The sequence below is a fragment of the Mustela nigripes genome, chromosome 16, assembly GCF_022355385.1.
Source record: "Mustela nigripes isolate SB6536 chromosome 16, MUSNIG.SB6536, whole genome shotgun sequence".
NCBI classification, from domain to species: domain Eukaryota; kingdom Metazoa; phylum Chordata; class Mammalia; order Carnivora; family Mustelidae; genus Mustela; species Mustela nigripes.
The window spans coordinates 11,808,832-11,836,232 of NC_081572.1; the positions used below are offsets into that span (position 1 = coordinate 11,808,832).

Below are 27,401 nucleotides of genomic sequence, written 5' to 3' on the forward strand. Positions count from 1 at the left end.
GGGGGCCACTGCTGCCGGCCTATCTTTCCTGTGGCATCATCTTCTTTGATAACAGGGGCCCAGCTTGATTCCAGTGGCTTCGCACAAAAACCCACCTCCTGAGTGAGCTCTTTCAGAGAACAGGAAGCACTTGGAGCCAGCAGAGGGCCATCTCATCGGAAGGGAGGCCAGAGGCGAGGCCCGACGACAGGCTCAGGAGACCCGCCTGGCACAGGACGGCACCAGGGCCCGGAGCAGACAGGGGAGGACACAAGGGAGCACTCTGGGAGCCCAGCATGGTCTCCTTCCCAAAATACACGCCAGGCCGAGCTCCTCATCCCACCGCCCCTCCACACACACCCCGCGACACCCGGCGTCTGCGTGCCGGGCTCTGGCACGTGCTCCTACCGCCGGGTCCCTCCGGCTCCGAGTTATTTGCGGAGCCGGTCAGAAGCCCAGGCAGCCCACTCCAGCGCTCCCAAACCAGAGTCCTCCCCTCCGAGGAGAATGCTCGCTCTTCGGTTCCAACTATTTCTATCCAACCTGACACCAAATCAGGGAGGACACAAACAAATCATTAAAAAGGCGGCCTCCCCTGAGCGCCCAAGGTACACACCGGGCCTGGAAACTGGGCTGGCGCTCCCGGCCCCCAGCGGCCAAGGGGGCTCCTCCGCGGCTGCAGACAGCAGACCCCTTGGCGGGACTCGGGGGGGGGGGGGGCGGCCTCGTTCGGAGCTGAAAGGGTCGGCTGGCTGGGAGCCCCACATCCCGGGAGCTGGCTGAGGAGACCCAGGCTGAAGTTCAGCTCGCAGAGAAGCGGAGGCCCGGGAAGGTGGGCTTCCAGGGAGCGCTGGCGGGAAGCCAAGAGGCATCCGAACCGGGCCACCCCTTTCCCCGGACCCACTCCTTATCACAGTTAAATGATACGAATTCTACAGCTTTGCGAGAGTTCAGAACGCTTCCCTCCATAACCAGGGCTGTCTCGACCCGTGTTTGGATCCTAAGAGCGAGCCTGACGGAAGCAGGAGGGAGGGGGCCCCGTCATCACAGAGAAGGAGGTGTGGGGCTGGGAAGCCTTCAACCACGGAGTGATGAGGGGACAGGGCTGGAAGCCAGGCCCTGGAAAAATGTAGGACACCTCCCAATATACCCTGTGTCCGCCTGAAGCTCCTGAACGTTCCAGTGAAACCGGACAGGTCCTAGGTTGTCTGTGAGGATGCCCAGTCAAGACGTGGCGGGCTCCGTGCGGTACAGAAAAAAACTGCATTTTAATCCAAGAGGGCGCAAAGGCACCCACAAATAAGAGTGTGATGACCGCAGGGGTGGGTGAGAAGGTGTCATCTACGGATCAACAAGGCCCACAGTCCACACCTTGGAACCACCAAGGATCTCCGACGCCTGCCCCCAGAATCTCAAAAAGTTAACCAGTCATCTCGGGGAAAGTTTAATCCTGGTCTGATCCGAGGGGAGACCTCTGGAAGGGGGAGGGGCCCACCCCGGCTGGCTCTCTACTGCCCACCCACAAAGGGGAGGGGTCGCAGCAGGGTCCTGCCTGGGAGCACTTTCTCTTCGGTGACATCCCAAACCACACGCAAACCATGCAGGGTGCTGCTGACAAAGGGGCCACTGTTCCCAAACGGGCCACTCGGGGTCCTGACACTGGGAGACACAGACGCTCCACTGTTGGAAAGCCCCTACAGCAGCAGTGAGACCAGCACCCATTTACCAGAACGTTCCCCTAATGGCCGTAGCTGCAGGTGCCTGGTGACTGCCTGGCCAGAGGCCGGACCCAGGATCTTCCGCAAAACCACCTGACACCAGAAGCTTAAAGATGCTGAAACAACTCCTTTCCACGTGATCTTCCACTTCCTTTCAAAAGCCAATAGAGTTCCACCTGGGTGTAGACCAGATGTCTGAATGTGGGTGAACCCCAGCGAGAGGCTGTAGGAGCGCCCTCTGGTGGCTGGAGAACGAGCTCTTCACTCCCCATTGGGCGGGGGGAGCTCTCTGGGCCACCCCTAAATCACTGCTTCTAGGCTCAGACTCAGCTCCCCTGCCCCTGGTGCTCCTGTGGGACCCCGGAGGCGGGACCCGCCAGGAAGAGGGCAGTCTCCACAGAGGCAGCCACCAGACTGCATCCCCGGTCCCAAACACATGAGGAATACCCGAGGCAGAGAGGGATCAAATGCTCACCACCCCCCTCTGCTGCCATGCCTCAAGCAGCGGATCTAGAAGCGAGAGGCTCATTTGGGGTATCTGGAGGGGGAGGGAGGGAGAGACACGGAAAAACTCCTTTCTAACAGGAGGTCTGAACTTGCTGTCAAAGGTCAAGAATCTTAAGACTTGGCCATTCTGTAAAGGCCTGCTGATCTTTGAAGCCTCAAAAAGGGAGAGTAGTACCCCAGGGCCCTGTCCTCTCCATCCAGGACTCTTGTCCGCCAGCACTAAGCAACACAACTGTCCACGGAGGTCTGAGCCTCAGGCCGCCAGCATTTAAAATCTAGATTCACCTACCAGCGCGCTCTAAAGCCAAGAGTCCTTTATTCGGGAAAGTCATTGGACCTTCCCTAGTTAGGAGGGTTTCTTGCCAGGTGGATATCCAATGTACAAAGAGAACCACAGCCTCAGTTGTGAAGCCAACTGCTGACTATCGTCTGCACAGAGAGTTCGAAAGACCCCACTTACCCCCACGTCCAGTGGGTGCGCAAGCTGCTCCCTGGGCCTCCACAACCCAGCTGCCTCCCTGGCCACATCCATTCCTCTCACTACTGATGAGTGGTGAGTGACCCCTTCCAAAACCGGCGCTTAGTGTACTCAGTGACTCAGAGGCATCAAAAGCTGCTTCTTTCTCTCTCTCTCTCTCTCTCTCTCTCGCTCTCGCTCTCTCTCTCCCCCCATCTCTCTCTCTCAGCCTTCTAAGAATGGTCCAGGATAATAAGTAACCCGCATTAATGAATACTGCTTGCCACTGTTTGAAGTCGGTCCTGGAAGACTGCAGGCTGAGATTCAACTGTGTGCGGTACTTCTCCCCACTTTTAACAACGACAAGCCAAGATCAAAGGGTTCGTGGCCAGCGGTTCTAGCTCTCAACAGACCTTCTTCAGCCTCAGCGGCCTATCCATCCCACGTAACTCAAAACATCTGCAAAGCCCACACCAGCCCCTGCCACCCCCCCCCCTGCCGCCAGCCCCCCACGGCCCCCTCCCTGGAGAGACACCCCTCCCCACTCCCCGGACAAAGTCCTACCTGTATCCATTCTCAACAACCTCGGCGGACCTCACGTTCGCTGTGGCCCTCAGGGTTTTGCTGGACAAGCCAACCACAGTGGGTGACAGTTTGCACTTGAAGTCAGCACAGGCCCACTCCTCTTCCTCGTTCAAGGTGGGGAGATAGCCACACACGACCTTGAGGCTCCCCAGTCCCCCGTTACTCATGTAAGCCGTGTTTTCTCCCCCACTCCTCACATATTCGAGGTATATATCAGAAGTCAAAAACATCTGGTAGGCATTTTCCTCCATCACCGACTGGATCTCGGTCTGCGCCTGGTCAAACATGATGGAATCAATCTGTTGTTTCTTGATGCCATCTCTTATGTAGGTTTTGGTGGCCGGTTTCAGCTGCTTGGAGACGATGCTGTTGTTCTCAATGTACCTCTTGTAGATCGCTTTGGCTACTCGTAAAGTTTTGGTATCCTTCAGGTTCATCTGCCTGAAGCCGTTGCAGGCAAACCAGAAGTCTAAGGTATCCACGCATTTGTCCCTCTCCAGGAAAGTGCGGAAGAGATAAGCACCATCTTGATCGCCCAGCAAGGAGTGCAAGGACTTGGTCCACCTGGTCAGAGGGGAATCTGGGGATGCCCGTCCCTCGGGCTCCCCCAACCCATCCTCGTTCCGCCTGGCGTTGGAGGAGACAGGCATGGGTTTGGTGACCTGGCCCTTTCCTACCCCGGGCTGGCACGGCGGGGTCTCCCCTTCTTCCCCGGGGACCGGGGGCCGGGGGGCATCCTCGTGGAAGCTGCTGCTGGGGTCTGGGAGGCGAGTCACCAGCACAGCACTGCTCATGGTGAGGGAGTACTTCCTCCCGAGTTTGTCCTCTTCCCCCAGCTCTTCTCAGCAATCAGCGTGGTCTCTCTTTCTCTCTCAAGTCAGCAGGGGCTCATCTGAGCCTCCTTTCTGGAAAGAAAAGGAAGGGGGGAGGTAGGGAGAGAGAAAGGGGTATTGATCTAATCAAAACCAGATCTACCCAACATCAAAGAAAGAAAGTAAACAGGCTTTTCAACTCCTCAAATTCAAATCAAGCAACCCAGCTATCTGCGAGGTGCTCATCTAAAGTATCAGACGCTTTTTCAAAGGCGAAATCTGAGCTCCCTGCACAATTGGGGGGGAGGGGCGGGGAAGGTGCGCTGGGAGCGCCGAGGGTGGGAGGTGGGGGCGGAGGGGCCTGGAAGGTGTAAGACTGAATCTTCCAAAAAGCCCCTGGGCCGGGATGCACGCAGGGCAGCCTCAGCTCCGCACCGGCTCCGCTGCGCTTTCTTCCCCTCCCCTCTGCTCCCCCGTCCCCCCTCCCCCGATAGCATCAACTCCAAAGACGCGCACACGGAGCCGCCGGGCTGTGTGCAGGTGAAACCAATTTCGGTAAATTTCCCCACTCCGCTCTCGGCACAGATAACTCGAGCTCCAAACGTGCCCTTCCCCGGCATCTGGTTCCCATTCCCCCCACCCACCCCTTCCCTCGGCGCTCCCCCCTTCCCACTCCTTAAAAATTCAGAAGATCCGCGACCGAGAAAGAAGCCCGCCCAGCGAGGGGCGGAATGGGCTCCCAGCTGGAAAACGCCCCCCTCCACCCAGATGTAAATGTGCGCGGCGCCCCCGCCTCCCGCCAAGAATCCGGCTCAGTCTACACCTCTGGGTTCCCCGTTCCCCCAAACCAGAAATCAACTCACTCAGACAAGACTTTGATCTTCAAACTTTGCGTGAGAGGCAGAGAAGCCTCAGGACCCGCCGCCCCCCTTCGCCCCCACTCCCGCCCCCAGCTCACCTCCCCGAGCCACAAACCCTACAAAACCGGATCAGAAACCGTCTGTCGCTACCACTGCCTGTGACAAGAATCCCAAACTCTACTGACCTCAATCCTGTCTTTTTTCCGAAAGAAAAAAGTCTTATCTAACCAATAAACACGCCGCTTTCCCCAGCACGGGAAGGATCAAACTAAGGAGGGTAGGGGCGGGCCGGGGGGGATGGGGCGCGACCCCGAACCAGAGGCCTCGCGGGGGGCCGGGCTGGGCAGCTCGGCCGGCGGAGTGGCGGGGCCGCCGGGAGTGCCGCGCTGCCCCGGCAGAGGGAAGGTGGGGCGGCCCCGTTACCTGGAAGACGAAGGCGGCCCAAGGTCGGGCTCTCATCTCCGCCGAGCCCCACCGGCCCGCCCCCCCGGCCCAAATCCAACCGAACGCGTCCAGAGCCCCGGCGAGCGGGCCGCCGAGCGCGGGGCCGGAGCCCCGGGAGGCGCTCGCGGCACCCGGAGCCCGGGCGCGGGTCGGTCCCCGGCGCCGCCGCTCGCGAAGAGGCACGGAAAGCAGCAGCCTAGTCCAGAAATGGCGACGCGCGGAGTCTCTGCCTCTCCGCACAAGGGGCCGGGGTGGCCGGGGGCGCGGGGCCCGGGCTGGGAGGAGGGACGCGAGGGACGCGGGGGACGCGGGCGCCCCGGGCTCGGGCCGCTCCTGCGCGCAGACTGAGCCTGGGCCAGTGCTCGGGGCCCCTAAGCGCGGACCAGCGGCCGGGAGGGGAGGAGGGGAGGGGGGCAGAGAGGCGGGAGGCGAGGAGGGGGCGGAGGGGGGGGCGGGGGGGGGGGGGGGAGGGGGCGGGGGGAGGGCAAGCGGGGGGCGCCGCCACCCTTTCATCCCACCTTCCAAAGGCACTCCCGCGCACACTCACACCCCGACTCACATCCATAACAACGACTGCGACGCGACCCCCGGGCGTGGGGAGGAGGGGGAATCTGCCCCCTCCCCGCCCCCGCCGCAGCCGCCACTTGCAGAAGTCTCTCCGCCGGGGGCCCCCGCCACCCCGCTGGGGAGGGGGCCCCGGGCGCAAGGCGCGCGGGGCGGCCCGGCCAAGCCCCCCGGAGCGCCGGGCGCCGGGCCCGCCGCTCCCCTCCGCGCCAGCCCGGAGAGCGCCCCGAAATAGCCGGCCTGCCAACTTCAAAGGGCCGCCGGCACATCAAAGCGCGCGGGCCGCCCGGCCGCCGCGGCCTCGGCACTCACCATTGATCCGCGGGCGCTCTCCGCGGCGAGACCTCGCAGGCGCCCCGGGCAGGGCCCCGGCCCCGGCCCCCGGATCGGCTCGCGGCGGCAGCCCCGGGCCCCCCCGGGCCGGTCCCGGCGTCGGGGAACATCGGGAGTCGCGCGGCAGGGGAGGGGGTGCGAGGAAACAACAATCCCGGGATTAGAGCAAGCTCCACCGGGAGGGAGGGTGAAGCGGCGCGCTCCGCCGCCCCTTTTATGCAAAAGACCCGAGTGGGCCTCCGCCCCCGCCGCGGCCGCCCCCGGCCCCTCCGGCCCCCGCCCGGCCCGGCTTTCAACACAGGTCCTGTTTCCAGCAGTCACTCCGCGCACCAAATGTCCTCCGGGCGCTTCCAACAAAAACTGCGCTGTGGATTTAACTGTGCACTTCAAAGGCGCGAGCCGAGCGCACGGTCCTGAAAGGGAGGTACGCGCCGGCCGCGCCCCGGGCCGCCCCCCCCCCCCCCCGTGCCCCCGCCGCCCCCCCCCCGGGCCGGCCGGCTCACACCGCCCCTCCGGGCCCGGGCTCGGCCCGGCCGGACCCCCTCCTGCCCCTGGCGCCCGCGACGCGGCTCGACGCGACCTCGCCCCCTGTCCGAGGGGGGCTTTCTTTGAAGCGGCTCGGCTGGGGCCGCGCCTCCACCCCCACCTTTTACAGCAAGGCTTTCGGCGGGGGAGACGGGCGCCTCGGACGCCGGGCGGCCCCGAAGTCCATTGCAGCGCGGGGTTATTTTTATTTCCCTGCTCTCGGGTTGTTACTGAGTTGCCAGGACCTTATCAAAGCGCAGCCGGCTCCAGCCGACTCCCCCGGGCCGGGCTCGGGGAGCCAGTGATCCCGCCGCGCCAATCACAGCCGCGCTCGGCCGGCCCGCGCCGCCCGCCTTAAAGGGACAGCGTCCCGCGCCCGCCCGGCCCGGCCCGACCCGGCCCGGCCCGCCTCCGCCGCACGCTCCCCTCCCGCGTTAACCCTTGCCGGGTGCTCCTCCGCCCCTGCCCGGCCCCCGCCGCCCCGGGGGGCGCTCGCGCTCGCGGCCGGAGTTCCTACTCCGTCTTTCAAGTTCTGCGGCCTCTTTGCTCCGGCTTCCTCCCCCGGCCTGCCCTCGCCCTCCCTGGCGCTGGAAAGCAACAGTTTATTGTAGCATTCTGGCCACGGCGAGAACTGCAAGCAAGCAGATTTTTTTTTTTTTTTTTTTCTATCATCAAACACTCTTCCACCTCTATTCAAGTTTCCCTGGGAATTTGGGCTGAGAGGATCTTGCGAAGGGAGTTCCAGCCCTGGGATTCACTGGCCAAGTGTCAGAGGGCCAACGCGGGCCTGCACGCAGAAGGCTCGCGTGTGCCCCTGTGCGCGTGTATCTAAGTGTGGGTTAGAACCACCGCGCACTTTTGTGGATGTGTGAAGTTGGGGGGTGTGAATCTGCCAGGACAGGCCTGAGGGCTGCGGATGGGCTCTGACGCCTCGTTAAGAAGCATGCCTCCGTTCCCTGAAGATTTAACTACAAATTCCCAACCTGGCCTCCAGAACCCTTTTTGTGCACATACAGAACATCTTTCCGTAACAACTGCATTCCCAACACGCTATGGCAGGCATCGCCCAGCCTCCCATATGTTCCATATTAAACAGACACGGAATGTCTTTTTTCTCCTTGATCTGCAGTTTTAATGGATTGAAAACTCTTCACCCACTGTCTCCTTTGAATGTCACCTCCCCACAGGCCGCCAGTAATGTTTATGAGGCACAACCTTCTCTTCTCACATAAGGTAACAAGAAAATATGCCACAGACCTGGACTATCTCTGGCTATGTATAGGGTTGATCCCTCATATGATAAGCTATTAAATTTTCCTCTTCCTGAGAAACGTAAAGGTGTCAATCAGATCGTTTCCATAAAAGAAAAGGGGAACTCAGCACTGAAGGTGATGAGTGAGGCTTGGGGTGTCTGGCTCTACTCACTTTTTCTTTTTTTACTTGCTTGTTGAACTTAATGGATGAAAAGCTTTCCAATGCAGAGGTGCCCCTAACCTGTCATGACGCCTTCAGAACTTGGAAACACGCAAGAGATGCGTCTATTTAGGATTCCATACGAAAAGAGAAAGCTCATGCAACACCCACGATCTGCTGGAAAAGGGCAGGCAGCAGGGACTGTGCTCCAACTCCCCTTGTCTATGGGGCTGGGTCAAGGGGAGTGAGTACCTTCCAGCTCAGACTTTGGAGCTCCTGAGTGGCGAGGTGGGTGGCATCTCACTTCCCAATACCTGCCTGTCTGTGTCCACGTTCTGCCCCTCTGGGCTCACCTCCCCAGGCAGCCAGGCTGGCTGCAAGCCCACAGTCCAGGCTATGAAATATGGCCACCTCGGGGCAAATTGGGAGGGCCGGTGGGAGAGTGTGGCAGGGTGACTCATCTTTGCCTTGGGACAACTGCTGGGTGTGAGGAAACTGGAAGCCAGTCCACTTCAGGTCGGCTCCATCTAAGAGCCTGGCCTTCCGGAATGCTGGTATGTGGGACCCATGGCCAAGGACACACCCACCCCCTTCTGCGACCGACCCCTCGAGAGCCAGGAGCCAAGCTGTCCCTGTGATGTATTTCTGCACATGCTCACTCTCCCCCCACCTTTAAAGGCCACAGAGGGTGTTATTACAGGAACAGAAGTGTATACTGAGGAGGAATAGATTGCCACAGAAGTGTCTACGATATAAACAGCAGCAGCGTCCATGTCTGTGTGTGTGTACACACACACACACACACACACACACACAATGTGGGGGAGGGGAAATAGAAAAATCAAAACATCCAAAATCAAATAAACAATGATCAGAAAGAGGAGGCTTTAAAAAAGGAAGTGGAAACTTGGTCTTCATGGGTGGTTTTCCTTCCCTCCCAGCTGTCCCCACGGACCCTTCAATGCCACCCCCCCCCCCCCAGCCAGCCCTAATCATCACAGGCTTGGCTTGAACCAAAGACCCTCCTGCTCCCTCATTATCACAGGGCTGCAGCAGCGGGAAGGAGGGAAGGGACATGGAGACGCAGACACAAGGCCCGGTTTGGTTCGCATCTTCTCATTAATGACCCCTCTAAGAGACTGATTTCCAGAACAGGTGCTTGGTCACCTTGACCCAACGGCTCCCCCTCCATCTCACCCCTGCCCTTTCCCCTTCCCCCTTGATTTCAGATCCGGTGGCACATTTCCCATCCAGCAGGAGGCTGAGCCAAGTGTGGAGAAGCCGGGAGCCCTCTCAAGGCTCCGGGTCTTTGACTACTTGTTGATAATATTTCTGGAAGAGAATCCAAAGCCCTTTGCTTATACCCAGCCCCTTTCTCAAGATAGCACAGTTTTCCATTTTTCCCCTTCTCCCTGGCAGCAGTGCTATCATGTGACTTGTTGTAATCCTGCACAGTTGCCTGGAAACTGGAAAGCAAGGTGATGTATTTCTGCACATGCTCACTCTCCCACCTCCTTTAAAGCAAAACCCTATAGAGGATAAACAGCCTACTTTGCCTAAGTGCAGACAAGTTTAATAAAGCAGAGAAAGTAAGTCCTTTCTGGAATTACGTATCAGATTGAAATCCTAGAATCCCAGAAAACGAGGACTGGGAAGCATCTGGCCAAATCTCCAAACTTTGGTCAGCCCCCTGCTTCCCCCGCCCCCCAAATCCCTCTGGTGTGGAAGTCATACAAGCTGTGAATTCAGAGAGCTCAGACCCAGGACATAGTTTTCTAAGATTCAGTGACTTTGTCTTTTGTTTCTTTGGAAAAGTGCCACCTTAGACAATGTACCTTTGTTTGAGGAGGGAGGCGGAGAAGGACACAGGTAACCTTTCCTAAGACGGCAGGTCTCATGTGTTCACCTGCAGAGTAGAGGAAACAGCCCTCAGAAGCCTGTTGTGAGGATAAGCAATCAGGCAAATAAGTGTCCGGCAAGATGCTTGAGATACAGGAGGCCCTCCAAACTGTTCCTGCAATAGTCTGTTTTCCATTCTGGGAAGAAACACAGCGCCCCCAAAGCAAAGATGCCCTCCAGTTGGGGGGCCCACTCCTGGGAGCAGGGGACCTGGAGGCTGCCAGGGAGGTCCCACAGAGGGGAGCCAGCCCTGCCACCTTCCCGGCAAGGAGGGGAAAAGGGGCTGTGCTTTTCTGCCCTCTCTCAAAAACAGTCCTCTCCTGTACCCAAAATGAAACAGCCGAATTTTCCAGCCAGGGGACTCTTTAAAGTGTTATCTGATCCAACCCGCCTTTTAGGATTAAGCCAGCGGGAGGTGAAGAGTTGTTTGTTTCCCAAGATCACTCCACGCGGCGTGCTGGAGCTGGGCTGAAACCTATGGAAGGTTCTGACTCCCGATCCACCTTCTTTCCGTCCTCCCGGTGAGGAGACCCAGGATAGAGCTGGCTAAGAGGGGGGCCTGAGCTTCTCAAGCCCCTGATTTCCACTGCGGAACGAATAAACAGGATCACAGGATCAGGGCTGTCTTCCTAAAAGAATCACCCCAGGGCTTCAGCCTGAAATTCCACTGAAACACATTTCCTTCTGCGCCTGCTTAGGGATCATGCTGACCCTAGGCTATATCCATCAAGTCTGGGATGGGTGGCAGGTGTTTCCATGGGCATCTCAGTGGGGTGGGTTCACCTGAGGGAGGACTGACTTTCACAGAGAGGACATAGGAAGAGGAAAGGGCGGACTCCACTTCCCCCCAGAGCCCCCCCCCCCCTTGCTCTCCCCTAGCAGAGCAGGGACTGGGACTTCAAGGTGGAAATTTTGAAGCCACGGGAGAGATGGGGAGGTTTCTCTCAGAAATCCTATCCAGAGAGAAGTGTTGGGGAAACTACTATTTGTTAATAAAATGAACGATAACACGTCATTTAAATGTTAAATTTAAAACAGAGCTAATAGTGTAAAACTTCCTAATCTGATTTCCTTTCAAGTGCTTTTCCTATTTATTATAAATGGAGCTACAAACGGCCGGGCCTTTGGCACCCTGCCATCCATCATCTCAGAGTCTGGCTTCTTAAGAGTTGGCCTGAGCTCCTAACCAGGAGAGACCACCAATACCCAAACAAACCCAGAAAGAGGTTCCGAGGTTTGACATTTTCTTCTCCAGGGTGTCAAGCAGACGGGCCCACGGGAGAGGCTATTTGGGGGAGAAGAGGGGAGAAGGGGAGGGGAGGAGGCGCTGGAGGAGCATGCGCAGTGGCTCCCCGTGAAACCTTGCTGGTAAATAGGTCTGCGTTGCCAAGCTCTCTCCGCAGACTTCGGTTTCTGCTCCCGAGGTTTCCTCCCGCTCCTCAGACACAGCTTCTGGAAAGTGAAGGTTTGCCAAGCTTGGAATGGGTTCCTTTACTCTTTCACGTTAGTTTCTTCATTTGCTCTGAGCATCCCCAAAAGCTGATTGAGTGCTCTCTGGTCTGCGGGGGGGGGGGGGGTTACCCCTGGGATGAGGGGTGGCCTGGAGGCTAGGCAGAGTCGGGGCTGCTCCAGAACACCAGGAGAGGCTCTAGGTATTGCCTTCCGGTGCAAGAAACGCCTCTCTGTCAAGTCCTCCACGGGATACTTAATTTTTTTTTTTTTTTTAAGATTTTATTTTTTTGTCAGAGAGAGAGAGCGCTCGAGCTTGTGCAAAAGTTTGCAGGGGGAGGGACAGAGGGAGAAGCAGACTCCCAGTCAAGCAGGGAGCCCGAGGCGGGACTCGATCCCGGGAACCCAGATCATGACTCCAGCGGAAGGCCGATGCTTAACTGACTGAGCCACCCAGGCGGCCCAACGTGCTGCTTTATTACGTAAGCGGCGCCCACTCCGCTGGCTTCCGCGGGCTTCGGAGCGCTCAGATAATGTGTTGGCAAATGTCTTTGGAGAAGAGTCTACACTTGATGTCTACACTTCCTCTCCTCCCATTGTCTCCTCAACCCCCGATAGTCTTGCCCCCTTCATAGAGCCTTTCCAGGCAGGTGAAATCCGTCCTAATGGGTAACTTCGTGGGATGATTTGCTCCGGCTCTGGCTTCACGTGGCTGCGGCCTTGCTCCTTCCGCTCCCTGCAATTTGAGCTCCCCCTTATCTGACAGGACTTTCCTTACCAGGAGCATCTCCACCTCCTGCTGCTCCGCATGCCTCCTGCCCCCACCTCACCTTGAAAGAAAACCTACTTTGTCCCTGTTGAAACCAGCTGTCCTCCTGGTAGGCAGTGACATCACATCACCCCACGGCCTCAGTTAGAAACCTGGACCATTTCTAGATGGCTCGACTCCCTCATCTGTCCCCACTCGGTCATCCAGCTCTGTTGACTCCGTCTCCTAAAAATTTCCTACAGTCACCACCTTCTCCCCATATCCACAACCACCGACCAGGGCTCGGGCTCTTCTCATCTCTTGCTAGGAACAGCAGAACATTCTGTTCTCCCGGCCTGCAGTAGAGCCCCCTGCCTCTGGGGCCCCGGACATGTTGCCACCATAGAGACCATTCTGTACTCCAGAACTGACTGTATCATCCCTGGCATCCAATCCTTTCTTGGCCACATATATCCTCCAAGACAAGGCCCAAAGCCCATTGAACGGTGCCCAATGCCCAAGGCGGCTGGTCCTGCCCCGTCTCCAGCTCTGCCTCCTGCTGGCTTCCCAGGCCCCTGCCGAGGGCGGTCCCTCATGATGGTTCCTGTCTTCTACTGCTCTGTGCCTTTGTGCTTGAGATGCCCTTGGCCAGCAGGCCACCCTCTTCGGCTTCTTCATTCCTCCCCTGCCTTATCGCCCCCGAAGTGGGGGACACTCTTCTTTGTGGTTCTGTGGCACCTGGGGCTCACCTCTAGCAAAATACCTGTCCTACCTGCTCAGCCATGGGCTCCGAAGAAGGTGCCATGTTTTTGACAATTTTTGCCTCCCTTAGCCCGGTCCACGGTTGAACCCCGTTGTGGACGTGGGTGATACATGAAACGTGGCACAACGGATATAACATGGACACAGGCCCACTGGCACGGAGGCTGGCCCGGGTCCCGGGGCTGGGTCCTGACATCCTCATGGCAGAGTGAAGCCTTTAGCTGCTGTGTCATGGGGAATCATGGTTGGCATCCTCCAAGCAGACCTCAATACGCCCCGTGTCCGGGCACTCTGCCCCATGTCCTTCTCTCCCTTTGAGCGTGCTGAGGCTAGCTGACTTGCCTCCGACCAACAGAATACAGCAGACAGGGCGGGATGTTCCTTCTGAAATTGGATTATAAAAAGATTGTGACTTCTCTCTTTGGTGCTTTTTTAGGATGGTGAGGCAACCTTCTGGAGGGGAGAGGCCCCTGTGGCAAGGGAGAAGGCCTGCCACCAACCCAGTGGGTGATCTTGGAAGTTGAGTCCTACCCAGCCAAGCCTTCAGGCTCGGGTAGGCCCAGCATTAACCTTCCTTAACCCCCCTGTCCGGTCGTGGACCACGTGGAGCCTGAGGCCGGCTAAGCCACGCCCAGATTCTGGACCCACGGATTAAGAGGCTTCCTTTCCAAAAGGGCGAGGCCAAACCAGCAGGTCCCTGAGAAGTGTGCTCTGTCAGCTAACAGGGCTCATGCTGGGGACCAAGTGTCAGTCCATCCAGGTTCCAGGAGCCTTTTCCACACTTAGACACAACAGCGCATTGAGGGGGGAATGGTGACAAGAGTAAGCCTGCAATCATTATAACACGTCTGAGGTTCTTCCAAGGTTACTGGATGTTTCTGTAAAAACATATCAGATTTCTCCAAATAGGTTATGAAACGCAAAACCGAAATCGTTTTGAGATTTTCCGGAGTTCCAGGCTAGGGACATTTGATCACACTTAAAAACAACATCTACCCTGCTGCCACCTTTGCCCAAGTTATTGGGGTCCCCCCTGCCCCCCGCGGAAATGGAGAGACTGGACTTATCCGTCTAGAGGGTAATTATGAATATTATTTATTGCTTCAGATTTAGAAGAGGGAAGCCAACCTTCCACTTGGAGTGATAGGGAACCTGCACAAAGAGTTGCTAATGAGGGGCTCTTTGGGATTCAGATGGGAGCCAGAAGTAGGAGGGGCTGGGACTCATTCTTTGAATGATATATATTTTTAAAGATTTTATTTCTTTATTTGACAGAGGCACCGCGAGAGAGGGAACACAAGCAGGAGGAGCGGGAGAGGGAGAGAAGCAGGCTTCCTGTGGAGCAGGGAGCCCGATGTGGGCCTCCATCCCAGGACCCCAGGACCAGGACCTGAGCTGAAGGCAGACGCTTCACGACTGAGCCACCCAGGTGCCCCCTTTAATGATATTTGTAAAACAATCTTCTGAATTCCTATCACTGAATTTGGATTTGGGGGAGAGAATTCCTGAATGGGAACTGTTCCCACTCCCACTCCCCCATCTGGACTCTTGTTCCCCAGGACGACTCTGGGGAAGTCTTTTTTTGTTTTTGTATTGTTGATGTGACCATGTGACCATTGGCTGCACAGGATGCAGTACTTAATGACTTCCTTAGCAAAAATATGAGTATCACCAAATTTAGGATGTGTGGATTGAGCGTCTCCTTCTGTTACTCCTGTCCCGTTAATAAATATTCCCCAATAATACTTTTGGAGTGTGGAGAAAAGATACAGCAGTTAGCGACGCTACAAAATCTGTCTTGATAATTTCGACACATCACCCCAACACTTCGGGGATGTTAGGGAAAAAATTAAGTGGAAAAAATACGCCATGAGCTAACCCAGCTCTCCAGACATGGAAGACTGGGGCATGGTGCGACCAACAGAGGCCACGATGAGAAGACCGTGGTTTAGTCGAACACACCGTTTCCGCTCTCCGTGAACTATTTCTTTTTTGCAGAATTAAATTTTTTTCTCAAGGTCAGCTTGTTCTGTGCGTCAAATCTGTCTACCTGTGTACCGCTTGGCTCCTGAATCCATTCATTCACACATCAGAAGACGATTGGGACCTGGCCACCTGCCTCGGGGTGGCAACAAGTTGAGGAAGGGGCTTGCTCCTCCTCCCTTTCTCAAAGCCAAGGTCAGAGAAGATGGGAGCACAGGGAGCCAGGTGTGAAGGGCAGGTGCGAGACAGCCGCCTGCCCCGTAGAGACGGAGCTGTCTTCCCAATGGCTGCTGGGGGCAGCCCTGGAGAAGCCCCAGCCACAGGACAGCTTTCAGAGGTCAAGGCCAAAAAGCCTGCCTGGAAAAACTCTGCCAGTGGAGGGGGGGGGGGGGGGCATGGCCATGAGGCCTTCCCCCCACCTCAAGTCGGCCTTCTCAGGTGACCACCCACTTCCTGTAGGTCTAGCCACTTCACCCGAACTTGGCTTTGCAGTAACAGACAGGACCCTCCCAACCCCCACCCCAAGCTTTAACCTCTTCTACCCTGACAAAGGCCGCCTTCCTTCCTCCTGGCCAGCCTCCCCGGGGGTCCCGCTCTGAATTTCCCTGTGAAAAGGTGTCAACCTTACACTCTACAAGACAATGGAGGGCCTAGCATGCCCTTGGGACGTGCTTAGCACCCCCTCCCCACAAAGAAGGGACCTCCTCCCGGGAAGCCAGGAGAGAAGAGGAAGACAGGCGCCCCATGCAGCGGGCGCCAGGACCCCAGAGTGGATCCAAAGGCCAGAGTGCCTGAGCTCTGCTGCCTGCTGTCTAGGGGAAGGTGGGGTGGGGAGGAAGAAGGCTATTCGACCAGGAGGGCTCACGGTGGGGGCTCTGAGCACCTGGGGCGGGAAAGCCTGGGATCCATCTTCCCTGCTGGAATGGGTGAACCGCAGCCCTGGGGTAGGGGGCGGGGGCGCGGGCGCTGTGGGCAGCTGGGAGCTGGACCCCACAGGTCCCAGACAGGAGGAAGCTGTGCCTTCTCCAGAAAACCACGAACGCTGAGAGCCAGGGAGAAAGGCAAGGTGAAGCAGACTAGCCTGGGCGGGCTTGGCGGAGCCTTGCGGGCCAAGGGAAGAAAATGTTTTTCTTTATCCTAAAATGTAATTATGAGCCCAGGGGAGTGTGGCATAGAGGTTAAACATGGAGGCTCTGAAAAGGGATGCCCGGCTCCCCACAGAGAGAGGAGAGAGTCTGACCTTGCTCTGTGCCTCAGTTTCCCCAAGTATAGATTGGGAGGAATGGCGGCACCTGGCTTGGGAGCTGGTGTGAGGATTAAGTGAAGTGATGCCATCAAGTGGCCGGGACCCCTGGGAAGGATGAATCACCCTGGGCTGGGCCAGGCTCCCCTGCAAAGGACACCCCGCAAAGTCTTTTGGGCTCTTGGAGACTCCCTTCCCTTCACCATAAAATGGGAATAAAATAACAGCATGTTTCAGATGGAGCTGGAGTGGAAACGTTCTAGCCAGTAAATTTAGTTTCTGGCACCAAACGGTCTGCCGAGGCCGGCTGGGGTGTCGGCACGCACGTTATCCCGTCGGTGCTCACTGCCAGCCTTCAACTAGGGTGAGGACTGCCACCGGCTGACTTCATCTGAGTCTCCTCGGAAAGCACCCCCAGCCCCAAGCCTTGCTGCGGCGACAGTAAGGGAACTCCTGCCCAGCATCCACACCCCTCGCCACGGGGCCTCTTGTCACCACCAGCTCCTGCCCTCCAGGCCTGTCCCCAGGCTCAGATATGAGCAGCCTTGGCGTGTGTTAGGATCCTGCTGCTCCTCCCCAGAGCTGTAAGATGGGCTCCACGGGGCGGTGTTGGGAGAAGGGGGTGCCCATCCCCGGGCCCCCTTATCTTCAAGGCCCCCAGCCGCTCCCTGTCCCCTAGAGCCTTCCAAAGGAGCTTCGCGGCCTTGGCACCAGACACACGGCACGGCGTGCTGCTTCTCTTTCTGTTTCCACAATTTTTTAACCATCCAGGTGTGACTACCAAGTTTCTGATAATCCCCCCCCCCCCCACCCAGCACATTTGCTCCTCTCTTTGTAAATCCTGCAAGATGCTGAGTTCCGATGACTCTTCTCAGTACAGATCTCATCCCTTAATCTTATTCTGCGTCAAAAAAAGCCCTTGTTCAAAGCCGGTCCTCGGGGAGTGCGTTAGGATGGGTGCAGGCACGTCCAGGCTTCCCGCCGGGGTGCGTTTTTCTGTTGCTAGCCAGGGGGGCTCCCGCCCGGGTGTGGGACGAGACTGGTCTTCCTCACCCACAAGGCTTTTGTGTGTCTTTGAGATACTGTGAGCTGTAACATCTCGGTGTTGGGGGGGAGGGGCAGGAGGCTCAGAGAATGACAAGGGTCCAAGACTGAGCCTCTGCCGCTCCTCTCCAACCCTCTGGCGCTCCCCACGCTGACGCGGTGCTCCCTGTGCACGTTGTGCCGTGCCCTTTGCCCCATCTTGTGCTGTGTGTGTCTGGCACGGGGCGACGGTGTCTTGGAGGCTACTTACCCTGGGGCCCCAGAGCCCTCCTGGCACAGCTGCATCGCGGGACACTGAAGGCGCATGCAAGCCCACCCGCTACTCCCACCAGCTCTGAAGCCCACGTGGGAGCCCACAGAGCAGGCAGGCATTAGTGGCAGAGAGGGACAAGGGGGTTTGGTCATCCCGGAAGCACTGGACACTGGTTCGGCTGTGTAGCCAGGACCCACGGCCAGCACTTTCCAGATTTTGTTTTCCTCCCTGGTGGGGGCTGAGGACCGGGGAGGGAGGCTGGATGACCTCACTAGGTGCAGAGCGCCCAGCACAGTGTCCCTGAGCCCTGAGGTTGGATGAGTGTGCAGGGGCAGGAAGGGGCAGTGGGAACATTTGGGGCCTTTCCAGCTGGGTCTTCCCTGCTGGGCCTTGCCCACTTTCAGTAGCGTGAACAGAGGCCCCTCGAGCTTTAGGAACGGAGCCACAGGACACATCTCCTCATTGACCACGTTCTCCAACCACCCTGCATGGATGCAAGGCTGCTCCATCCTCTGCTGCTCAGCCAGAGGCTGGGCTGCTGGCCATGGCTTGGGCGCACGCTTCCCTCCACAACTTCAGCTCCATGGTGGGTGGGGGGGGGCGGGGGGCGGTGGTGGGGGGGACCCCTGACCCCGGAAGAAGAGGATACCAGCCAGGGATGTGTGTAATTGGCCCATCCCTCTTTGGCGTTGGCCTGCACAGTGTCCCCATCTCTATTAGCTTCTCGAAGCCCTAAGTTTCATAGGTCAGACCCCACTGGGGAGATCTGAGGCCGTCCCTCCAAACCAGCATCAGGTGAGGACGTCTAATTTGGTCCCAGCTCTAGGAAGCCAGATTGCTGATTCCTGCCAGATACTTCCTCATCAACAGCAAACCTGACGTATCATCACCACCTGCCCGAACCCTGTGTCTGCTCTCCATCGGCTCTATCCTCAGGCAGGGAAAGGCGGTGCTAGCTCTTAGCCCCCTTCCCCAGAACCTCAATACTCAAGTTAGAAGTCTCTTCTATAAATGTACTCTTGGAGGTGGCCCTTATTCAGGGGTACCCCAGGCTGGGAGGAGAAGGGGACAGAAGAGAGAGACACAGTCACAGGAAGTCACAGTCATGCCCATTCCAGGACAGTCCTCGTTCCCACCCTTCTGCATGTGACCGGGCCTGGCTGCTTGTCTTGCATATATAACATGCACGTAAATGGCCAACCAGACCTGCACAGAACCATCAGTTGCTGAGACCAAGCCCATCACCTCTTTTGTACCTGGCACAGTGCAATGAAGGAAGAAGCAGAAGAATTCATGCATGAGAAGCCATGCTGGAAAGTGGGAGTCAGACATACATCAAGTCTCAAATCCCGACCCCACCATGACCTGAAATAAGTCATATATCCTTTTTTTTTTTTAAGATGTTATTTATCTATTTGACAGAGAGAGATCACAAGTAGGCAGAGAAGCAGGCCAAGAGAGAAGGGGAAGCAGACTCCCCGCTGAGCAGAGAGCCTGATGTGGGGCTGGATCCCAGGACCCTGGGATCATGACCTGAGCCGAAGGCAGAGGCTTAACCCACTGAGCCACCCAGGCGCTCCAGTCATATATCCTTTTTAGTAAGTTGTGTATCCTTTTAAACCTTAATTTCCCCATCTGCAAAACAGAGCTAAGGCTAACATCCACTTTTAAGGGTTGCTTATGACTGAAATAACTTTCAAGCCATCCTTCTCTTAAAATGTTGAAATAAAATGTTGAAATAATTTTCAAGTTATCCTTTTTTTTTTTTTTTTTTTTTTTAAATGCCTCCCACTTACCAGGCCCCAGCTACCAGGCCCACGATGCTGTGGGCATCACGGCAGCAGATGCCAAGCGCCAGCCATCGTCCCTGGCCGGGAGGAAGCAGAAGGGCCGCTAGTCGCCGTGAGGATTAACCTGTGTCCGGTCCAGGAAGCTGAGCCCAGAGACAGGGGCAGGATGACCACACTCCGGCTTCTGGACCCAGTCCGACATTGCTGTAGATGTTTCCAGGCTGACCCCACCCCAAGCACAGGGAATCCAAGGCCTGTGCCCAGAGGGAAGGTGGGTCCCAGGAGTCACTGCCAGCGAAGAGTCCCTCCTTGGCGCCATCTTCCCTCACAAAGAGCGGCTCTGTCTGAACCCCCAGGGCCCAGGGCAGTAAAAGGGCCATAAACGGAGCAAGCTGCCATAAACCAGAGAGAGTCGTTAGTAGTTTCCTCTCTGATAAGGGCTTCAAGCGCTCCGAGGAGACGCTGGGATTTCCAAGTCTGGTCCTTGTGCCCTAGATATTTGAATTCTTGGGTCAGAGGCCACGGAGAGAGAGGAGGCTGGGGAGAAGTCCTCCCAGGGGACGGAGAAGGCCGGCAGGGTGAGGGGCGGGCTGCCGAGGGCTTCGGGTTGTAACAGCAGCAGAGCGGCTGAGGTGAGGAGACACTTGCCGGGGGCCGGGCTCTCTGTGAAGGAAGGGGTCACCTCATTTACTCCCCCGCCCAGCCACTCCCCGTGGCAGACGCTACTGTGACCAACCTATGTCACGGGAAACACAGGCCTGGGGGCAGGACCGGCTTCCCCGCTTGCACAGCAGAGTGGAGGACGTGAAACCAGGCCCCCTGTCTCACTTTGGGAAATTTCAAGATGGCGACCGCACAGGCCCCTTGGAGTTGGGGGCTGTGTGACTGGCACTGATGACCTGCCCACGGAGCCAGCCTGTCTAGAGGGCCCCAGATGCTTGGCCAAGACCACGTGGCAGGAAGTAGTGGTGACACCGGGTGGGGAGGCCAGGCGGCGGCAAAGGACAAGGCTCAGGGTTGGTTCTTGGACTCCTCCTAGCCCTCCCTCTACGCCATGGGCAGTGCTGCCACCAGCTTTGCTGCCAGCAAAGGCTCAGTAAGGGTAAGTCAACAGCTCAGGCCCACCCAGCTCTCTGATAGGTGGCTTCTTCTGAGAAGGCAAGGGTTTCAAGGAGAGCCAGTGTCCTGGAAGATGGCAACCGTCGCTAGCTGAGACAAGCCTCTGGGGCGCTGGAGGCACCGGGCTGGAAGGAGCCGCCACGTGCGCATCCGTTGAGGACAGAGCTGTGGGCTCTGCCACCAGGAACTCGTGTGCCTTGGAGTCCGGGGTGCAGGCCCGGTCTTGAGCTCATGGAGTTTTCTCGTATAAATTCCGGTCAGTGTCAGCCTCCCGGTCTCTGAATGACAGGTGTCCCTGCTCAGAGGCCTAACACTCCAAAGGTGCCCAGTCGGAAGGCTGGTTTTCAGAACAAGAGCCGTCACACTAACGAAGTGTTTATTAATTTTCCAGGTGTCTGTGTGTTCTCACCAATGGCACGCAGCCCCAGGGAGGGCTTGTGGCTGGCGCCCAGGCCTGCGTCCCAGTCCTGGCTCTGCCTCCAGCTTGCCCGCCGGCCCAGGACACTCTGGGGGGTGCCGGGCGCCCACCTGCACAGCAAGAGGCATGGAGAGCAGCATCTCTGACTCGCACACACCAGCGCCCTGTACTCCATTCTCCCTCCTCGCCGCATGTCATATCCACAGGAGACGGCATAATCTCACCCTGGCTACGGCTGGGCCCACTGGCGAGGAGCGACAAGGCTGCAGAAGGCCACAGGCTGTCACCGACGTGCTCCTCCCCGTGTGCAGCCTGCGTGGGCCTCCCCGGAGGGAGTGGAGAGGGGCCAGGCTGTGACTTTGGTCTTGGCCACGGCTCCAGCATTCGAGAAGGATAACAGGAAGGCCAGCAGATGCCAAGAGGTTGGGACCCACTTCTTCCTCCGGTTCCCGTGGCCTCTTCCAAAGAGCCATCATAGTTCTGCTTTGGGAGGAAGGGCCGGGTTTCCCAAATGCGCGTAGACTTAACGAGGAGTCTAGGATGCGGTCTTGTGCGTTCCTGACATACCCAAACATTCAGGATTATGTGTAATAGGAGGGATTTGAAAATAACATCCATGTCTGCAAAGGGACTGATTAAGTAAATCATATATACGCCGCGGGCAGTACACAAGAACATTATGTCGTCATTTAAAAGGCAATGGAGTGGGACTCCTGGGTGGCTCAGTCGGTTAAGACCCAACTCTTGAATTTGGCTGAGGTCATGATCTCAGGGTCGAGAGATCGAGCCCAAGTCGGGCTCCTCACTGGGCGTGGAATCTGCTTAAGATTCTCTCTCTCTCCCTCTGCCCCTCCCTTACTCTCCCTCTTTAAAAACCATAAATACAAGGTAATGGGGTTGCAAGGCTATTGGAAGTCCATATGAAGTCCGCTCCAGGAAGCTAGAGGCAAAAGTGGTATCGAACACATAGTCAAACAGGCAAATGTATAGAAAAAAGACTTGAGCTGCAGACGGTGGGATTATAGATCATTTTTCTCTGGCTTTTTGTACCGTGTGAGTGGGCTTGCGTTGCCAGGCCTGGATGGTGACATTCGGTGCCATGTGACCCTACCCCTTCTTGGGCACAGCTGATTGAACCCCGCGCCGCCTTGTCACTCACGGGCGGCCCATCACGGGCTCGCCGGCGCCACTCGACTGGACGAGTCAGGCCTGGAAAGAGGAGCTGGGTTGTTCGGTTTTTCTCTTGAGCTTGGAAATTTGAACTGAGAAACAAAGAAAAAATTGTGCTCCGTGGGAGCCAAAGCTATAGAAAGGGGCCAGAGCAAGGCTGAGGGGATGATGGCTGGGGAGCTTTTGAAATGGTGAGGGGCCAGAGGGAGGGGCCGTGCCCTGAGGGCACCCCAAGCCCCTTGTGTTCTTGCAAACACACCCCTATTTTCCCTTGGGGTCAATCAAGTGGGTCTCTGGTCCTTAAAATGGAATAATATTACTCTGTGTTTTCGGAGCTTCTACAATGACAGTGTATGACTTTTAATGAAATAATTCACTGCCAAAGAGGGGATCCATTGGATCCTTGGCAACCCTGCCATTTTAGAGAGCCTTCAGTAAGGTCAAATATTTTAAATAAGCTCAGCGTCGCATCATTTCACCAGGGTTACGGAAGAGCTGGAGTTCAGGGCCATTTGGATGCTTTGCAGCCCAGATCTCCATCTGGCGGCGCTGGCATCAGACACCCCCAGCCAGGACCCGCGGGGGACACCCCGACAGGCCAACAGAGCCTCGTCCCTCTCAGAAACGTCAGCCCTGAAAGGCAGCGTGGCCTCGCTTGTTTCGTGCCGACCCCGTTTTTAGACAAGAGAGCGCACGGGCATTGGCACTGCCTCACGCAGCCCCTCACGCTTGCACGTGCACACACACGCACCCACCAGAAGACCAACCACCTGGAAGGAGCAGACAAGGAGATGGAAGAGAACACGGCATCCGCTTTACGGACATGAAGTCCATTTCCTCCGTGGGGGGACTTGTGTCCATGAACCAGAACAGATAAGAGTGATACATCTCTGACCCTATAATCGCTGAGCATTTCCATTCCTCTCACGGGCTTCTCCCCCTGGAAGGCTTTGTTCTCCTGCTGCTTCAGACTCCCGGCCAGGTCTGCTCACTAGAGAGGGCAGCAGAGGGGCCCCAAACGCTCTCTCTTCCTGGATGAAATGCCCGAGCCCCCGTTCCCCCGTCGGCCAGCTTCCGAGGACCTTCTTCCTTCCTGCTTGCCACGCAGATTGCTGGGCAGGGAAGGCCCAGAGTGGGTGACATGGAGAAAAGGGGGGGGGATGTATGGTGTCTCCAAGCCCCTCGGGCACCTGGGGAGAAGGCAAGAATGGTACAGGTGGATGGAAGCTGCCGGGGCCGCCTCGGTCCTGGGCTCCTGTCCCAGTGTCACCGCTTTGCCTTTCCTCGGCCTCGATTTTCTCGACTATGAAATGGGAATGTTAACAGGGAAGGCAGAATGGGAAAAGGACACAAGGTCTACGCTAATGCTTGCTGCCCTTCTGCTGAGGGAACCAGGCTGCTTGCCGTCCCCCCCCACCCCCCGGTGCCCCCGCGGGAAAATGTCCCAGAGCCTCTGGAGGGAGAGACGGCTGGGGGCTGGGCACATGCTGAGCAGTGGGCAGTCACTCCAGGCCAGGCACTTCTGAGGCTCTTCCAGGACAAGTCTGATTGTCCATACGTCAACACGCAATGCCGTCCCGGCTCAGGAAGGGCTGCGACCAGGTTTTAGAAACACATGTCGAACCCAATTCCAACCAGATGAGGCTGGCCTGCTTCCAGCGGCCACTTTCCACCCCAGTCCTGGCCAGCGGCAGGCTTGTCCGGATCCCACCCATCCCCCGGCAGCTGGGCCTGTTTGTTCCCCCAGAGCCCTCGGGTGCAGACGGAGAAGCTCACCTCTCCACTCTCGAGGCTCCGTTCAGAAGGCCCAAGCCGTGAGTCACAGAGCTCAAGGAAGCAGGAACCTTCCGGAGGTTCCTTCCACTGCCCATTTTCTAGTTACACAGGCCAGTTCTCTTCCTGACCTGGGGAAGAGCTGGGCAGAGAAAAAGGCTGGGAGATGCTGTCTAACCACCTACAACAAGGGGGCTGCCTGAACCAATGGCCCCCCCCCCAGGAAAAGAGAGAGCCCACACAGAGTAGATGGGCCTGAGCCAATTGGCCAGGAAGCCCCTGGCTTCTCTTTGCTGGGTTAAAAATGGTGGCTGGGGAAAAAAAAAAAAAAAAAAAAGCCACCACCACCCAAAAACCCAACCCACGAGAGTATGCAGCATACCAGCAAAGAGTCAAGAAGGAAAGGAAATCCAAATGTTTTGAGTTTAGCTATTAAGCATAGTTTCCAGCGAGTGTACGCATGTCTTGAAGCAGATGAAAGCAACATGTGTCAATGGCTGTGGGAAGGCGGCAGTGTCTTCCGCAGGAAGTAATGGAATTGAACCTGAAGCCTTAACTCTTCTGAGAACTTAACTCTTCTGCTCCAGTCCCCAGGGCTTTCTGCACCAAAGGCACCCCTGGGGCTCTGCCTCCCTGGGCCCTGGAAGAACCCTCTGCAAGAACCAGGAGCTCCTGATGGCCTTGGAGGGAAGGGAGCCCCCCCACCAGGCCTAGGAAGAGGCCTTCGAGCGCTGAAGAGGAACAACAAAGCCTCCGTCCATGGGGAGCCGTAAACCCTTGGTGCGGGGACCACAGGGAAGAATTCTTGCCAAGGGCAGTGCTGGCTGCTGGCAGAGGCGGCCAGGCCAAGGTCAAGGTGCTGGCATTGTAAGGGTGGGTAGCACCCCCCACCCATCCCCGGGGGAGACCCTCGGGCCCCAGGAGGCTGTCAGGGCGGCTCTGTGGTCTGGGGCATGCGGATGGGGCAGGCTCTTCTCATTCCTCCGCTGGAGACAGAAGCGAGAAAGTGTACACCCACCCCTTTGCCACTCCCCCTCAAAGCCCCAGGAAAAGCAGTGACTCTGGGCCCTGGAGGGTGAAGCTGATGTCCACATGTGCCTCGAGAGGAGAGAGAATGGCCTCTCCACGTCCCTCTCCCTGCTTTCATCTTGGAAGGATCGACGCTATGCCGCCTCGGGGGTACCTTGCTCCTCCCCCTGCACACCACATGCCGATAATACGTACAATTTTAAAATGAAATAGAAGAAGCGGAATTAAATAGATAAAAGAAATAAAGCGGGATCATGGAGTGTGAGCCTCTGTGAGGCCGGTTTTAGACCTGGCCTTAGTTCACGGCACGGGCCCAGCGGTGTCTAAAAGACCAGCGGGCCGCTCCTGTCACCTGCACCAGGATCCTTGGGGAGGTCCAGAGCTCTCTCCCTCGGGAGACTCAGGAGGCCAGGTTTAGGCGTTGGGGAGCGAGTCCACAGATTTTCAGACAGGGCTGGGCCAAGATAATCTAAAGCAAATGGATGATGGCTTTGGCATTGTTACACGCAGATAAAATTAATGCTTCAATTCTTTCTTTCATCCCTAAACAATTAAATTTCTAACAAGTCTTCATGCTGGATTCCAGGAGACCTGCTCTGGTATTCCTCAGAAATGTCTATGTGTGGATTTACTGTGCCCGTGTATCTCGGTCAGCTCAGGCTGTCCTAACAAAATTCCATGGACTGTGTCGTTTAAGCGACAGAAATTCATTTCTCACAGTCCTGGGGGCTGGAAATCCAAGATCAAGTTTCCAGCCCATTCAGTTCCTGGGAAGAACGCTCTTCTGGCTATGGACAAGCACCACCTCACTATATCCTCACATGGCAGGGAGACAGACAGACAGGGAGAGAGAGAGAGAGAGAGAGTTCTGTTCTCTTCCTCTTCTGATAAGGGAACGGAGGGCTCCCACCCTCCCGACCTCATCTAAAGGCTCCAAATGCCATCTTCTGGGGGGGGCTAGGGGTTCCTCACGTAAATGGGGCGGGACACAGTTCATTGTACCCCATCAGGTTCAAGACCATGGGCAGGTCAGTTGGACCCACATCAGGAGGGGCCTGCCCTGTGTCGTGCACTGTCTTAGGCTCAGGGGCAGTGTCCGCGATGGCCAGACACTGGTTTTGTGCTTTAAGAGTTTGAGAGGGAAACAGAGAAGCAGATGACATAGGAAGAACGGAAGAGCCAAAGCCAGGATGTCCACTCGGTGCTGCGGGCTGGGGTGTCCGCCCTAGATGAGACGACGAAGGTGCAGAACCAGACTGAGGAAGGTAAGCAGCACAGCCCTGGAAAGCAAAAGAGCCTGAGCAAAGGGTTCTGATCCAGCTGCCTGCAGGATCGCATCTCACGAGCCCACAACGTGCCAGGCAAGCGGCTGTCCAGAGTGGAGCCGGCGCAGCCAAAGCAAGCGGAAACCAAATGTTCTGGTGTAGAGTATGGCCTTGACTTTACAGAGAAGCCAGCTAGCGGGGGAGCTACGAGCTGTCTATCAGGATGCACCTCCTTGTGGGAGTGCTGGTGGGGGGCACTGGGTCTAACGAGGTGGTGGGGGGCAGGAAGCCGGGATCCCAGTGGGAGGCCACAGTAATCTAAGGTGGTGTGTTTCGTTAGAGGTTTACATTTTGTTCCAGCGACTTTCTTAGGTTGGGTTCGCCAGAAGCTGACCCTGCGATGGCAGTTCAGGTGAATGACTAGGAAATAGTCTCGGGGGAAGTCTGGAGGGGAGGCGGTGGTGGCCTGCGGAGGGCATGATGTCCGTCACTGTCCCCAGGGCAGTAATTTGGTTCACTGGCACCCCGGCTTGGAGATGAAAGAGCTGGGGTATTTCTGCCCTGGCCTTTGTCCGTCACTGGTGAAGGCCTCGGGGATAGGAGAGGGGATGGGGCACCTTGTACTCTCGGAGCTTGTAGGCAAAGCAGGTGCCTGAGGGAGGTAGGGGTTGGCGGAGGCCAGAATGCGGAGTTTTAGTTATCTGCTTTAGTGGGTGATGAGACCGCCCAAGACTCCCAGTATGTCCCGTGAGCCTCGGAATTAGCCAGCAATTTGTGCTTCAGCAGACCTTAGATGGTTCAGATCCAGAAGGTGAAGAAAAGTCCAAACTAGGACTCCCAGCATCAGCTCTGTCACCAGGATTATGGGGACCCCATGGCTCTAGAAGATTCCTCTCAGCTGTGAAAGGGGCAAGTGACACGGCAGGGAAAGGAATGGTGGCCCCAGATTGAGCCAAGAACTAACCATGAACCTCATTGTTGGCTACACCAGGGCTGCCCAGCAAGAGTTGGGGCTGGGTTCGCATCCACCGGCCGCGACGGACTAGTTATCTGAACGTGGGGCGAGGGCGCGTCCCTATCCGTCGCTGACTCAGTGCCCTTTATTCCCATAACCAGGATGGCTTTACCTGCCCTGCCCCTTTCTAAGACTGTCATAGGGATAAAACTAGGAATCTACCCTGGGAAAGTTCTCCAAGAATGTTCAAGCACACGCCACTTGCGAAATGGTGAGTAATGTCAGACGTGGGCAGGAAGGGCCG

At 57.1% G+C, this 27,401-nt stretch overlaps 2 protein-coding genes and 1 long non-coding RNA gene across 4 annotated transcripts in view; 1 reads left to right on the top strand and 2 right to left on the bottom strand.

Moving 5' to 3' along the window:
• Nucleotides 1-4,046, bottom strand: part of AXIN2 (axin 2) — a 28,399-nt gene extending 24,353 nt beyond the window's left edge. For both annotated transcript variants that reach the window (XM_059380613.1, XM_059380612.1), the window contains exon 1: nt 3,226-4,046. In XM_059380613.1, the coding sequence (XP_059236596.1) occupies nt 3,226-4,040 (815 nt within the window). In that variant the 5' untranslated portion in view covers nt 4,041-4,046. The remainder of the gene's footprint in view (nt 1-3,225) is intronic.
• Nucleotides 4,047-4,087: 41 nt separating this feature from the next.
• CEP112 (centrosomal protein 112) overlaps nt 4,088-27,401 on the bottom strand; it is a 461,470-nt gene continuing 438,156 nt past the window's right edge. The window contains exon 28 of the transcript XR_009400487.1: nt 4,088-4,151. The gene's annotated coding sequence lies outside the window, so the exon portion shown is untranslated. The remainder of the gene's footprint in view (nt 4,152-27,401) is intronic.
• Nucleotides 11,478-14,607, top strand: LOC132004529 (uncharacterized). Its single transcript, XR_009400534.1, has 3 exons — nt 11,478-11,561; nt 13,492-13,608; nt 14,331-14,607. It is a non-coding gene; the product is annotated as an uncharacterized LOC132004529 (long non-coding RNA).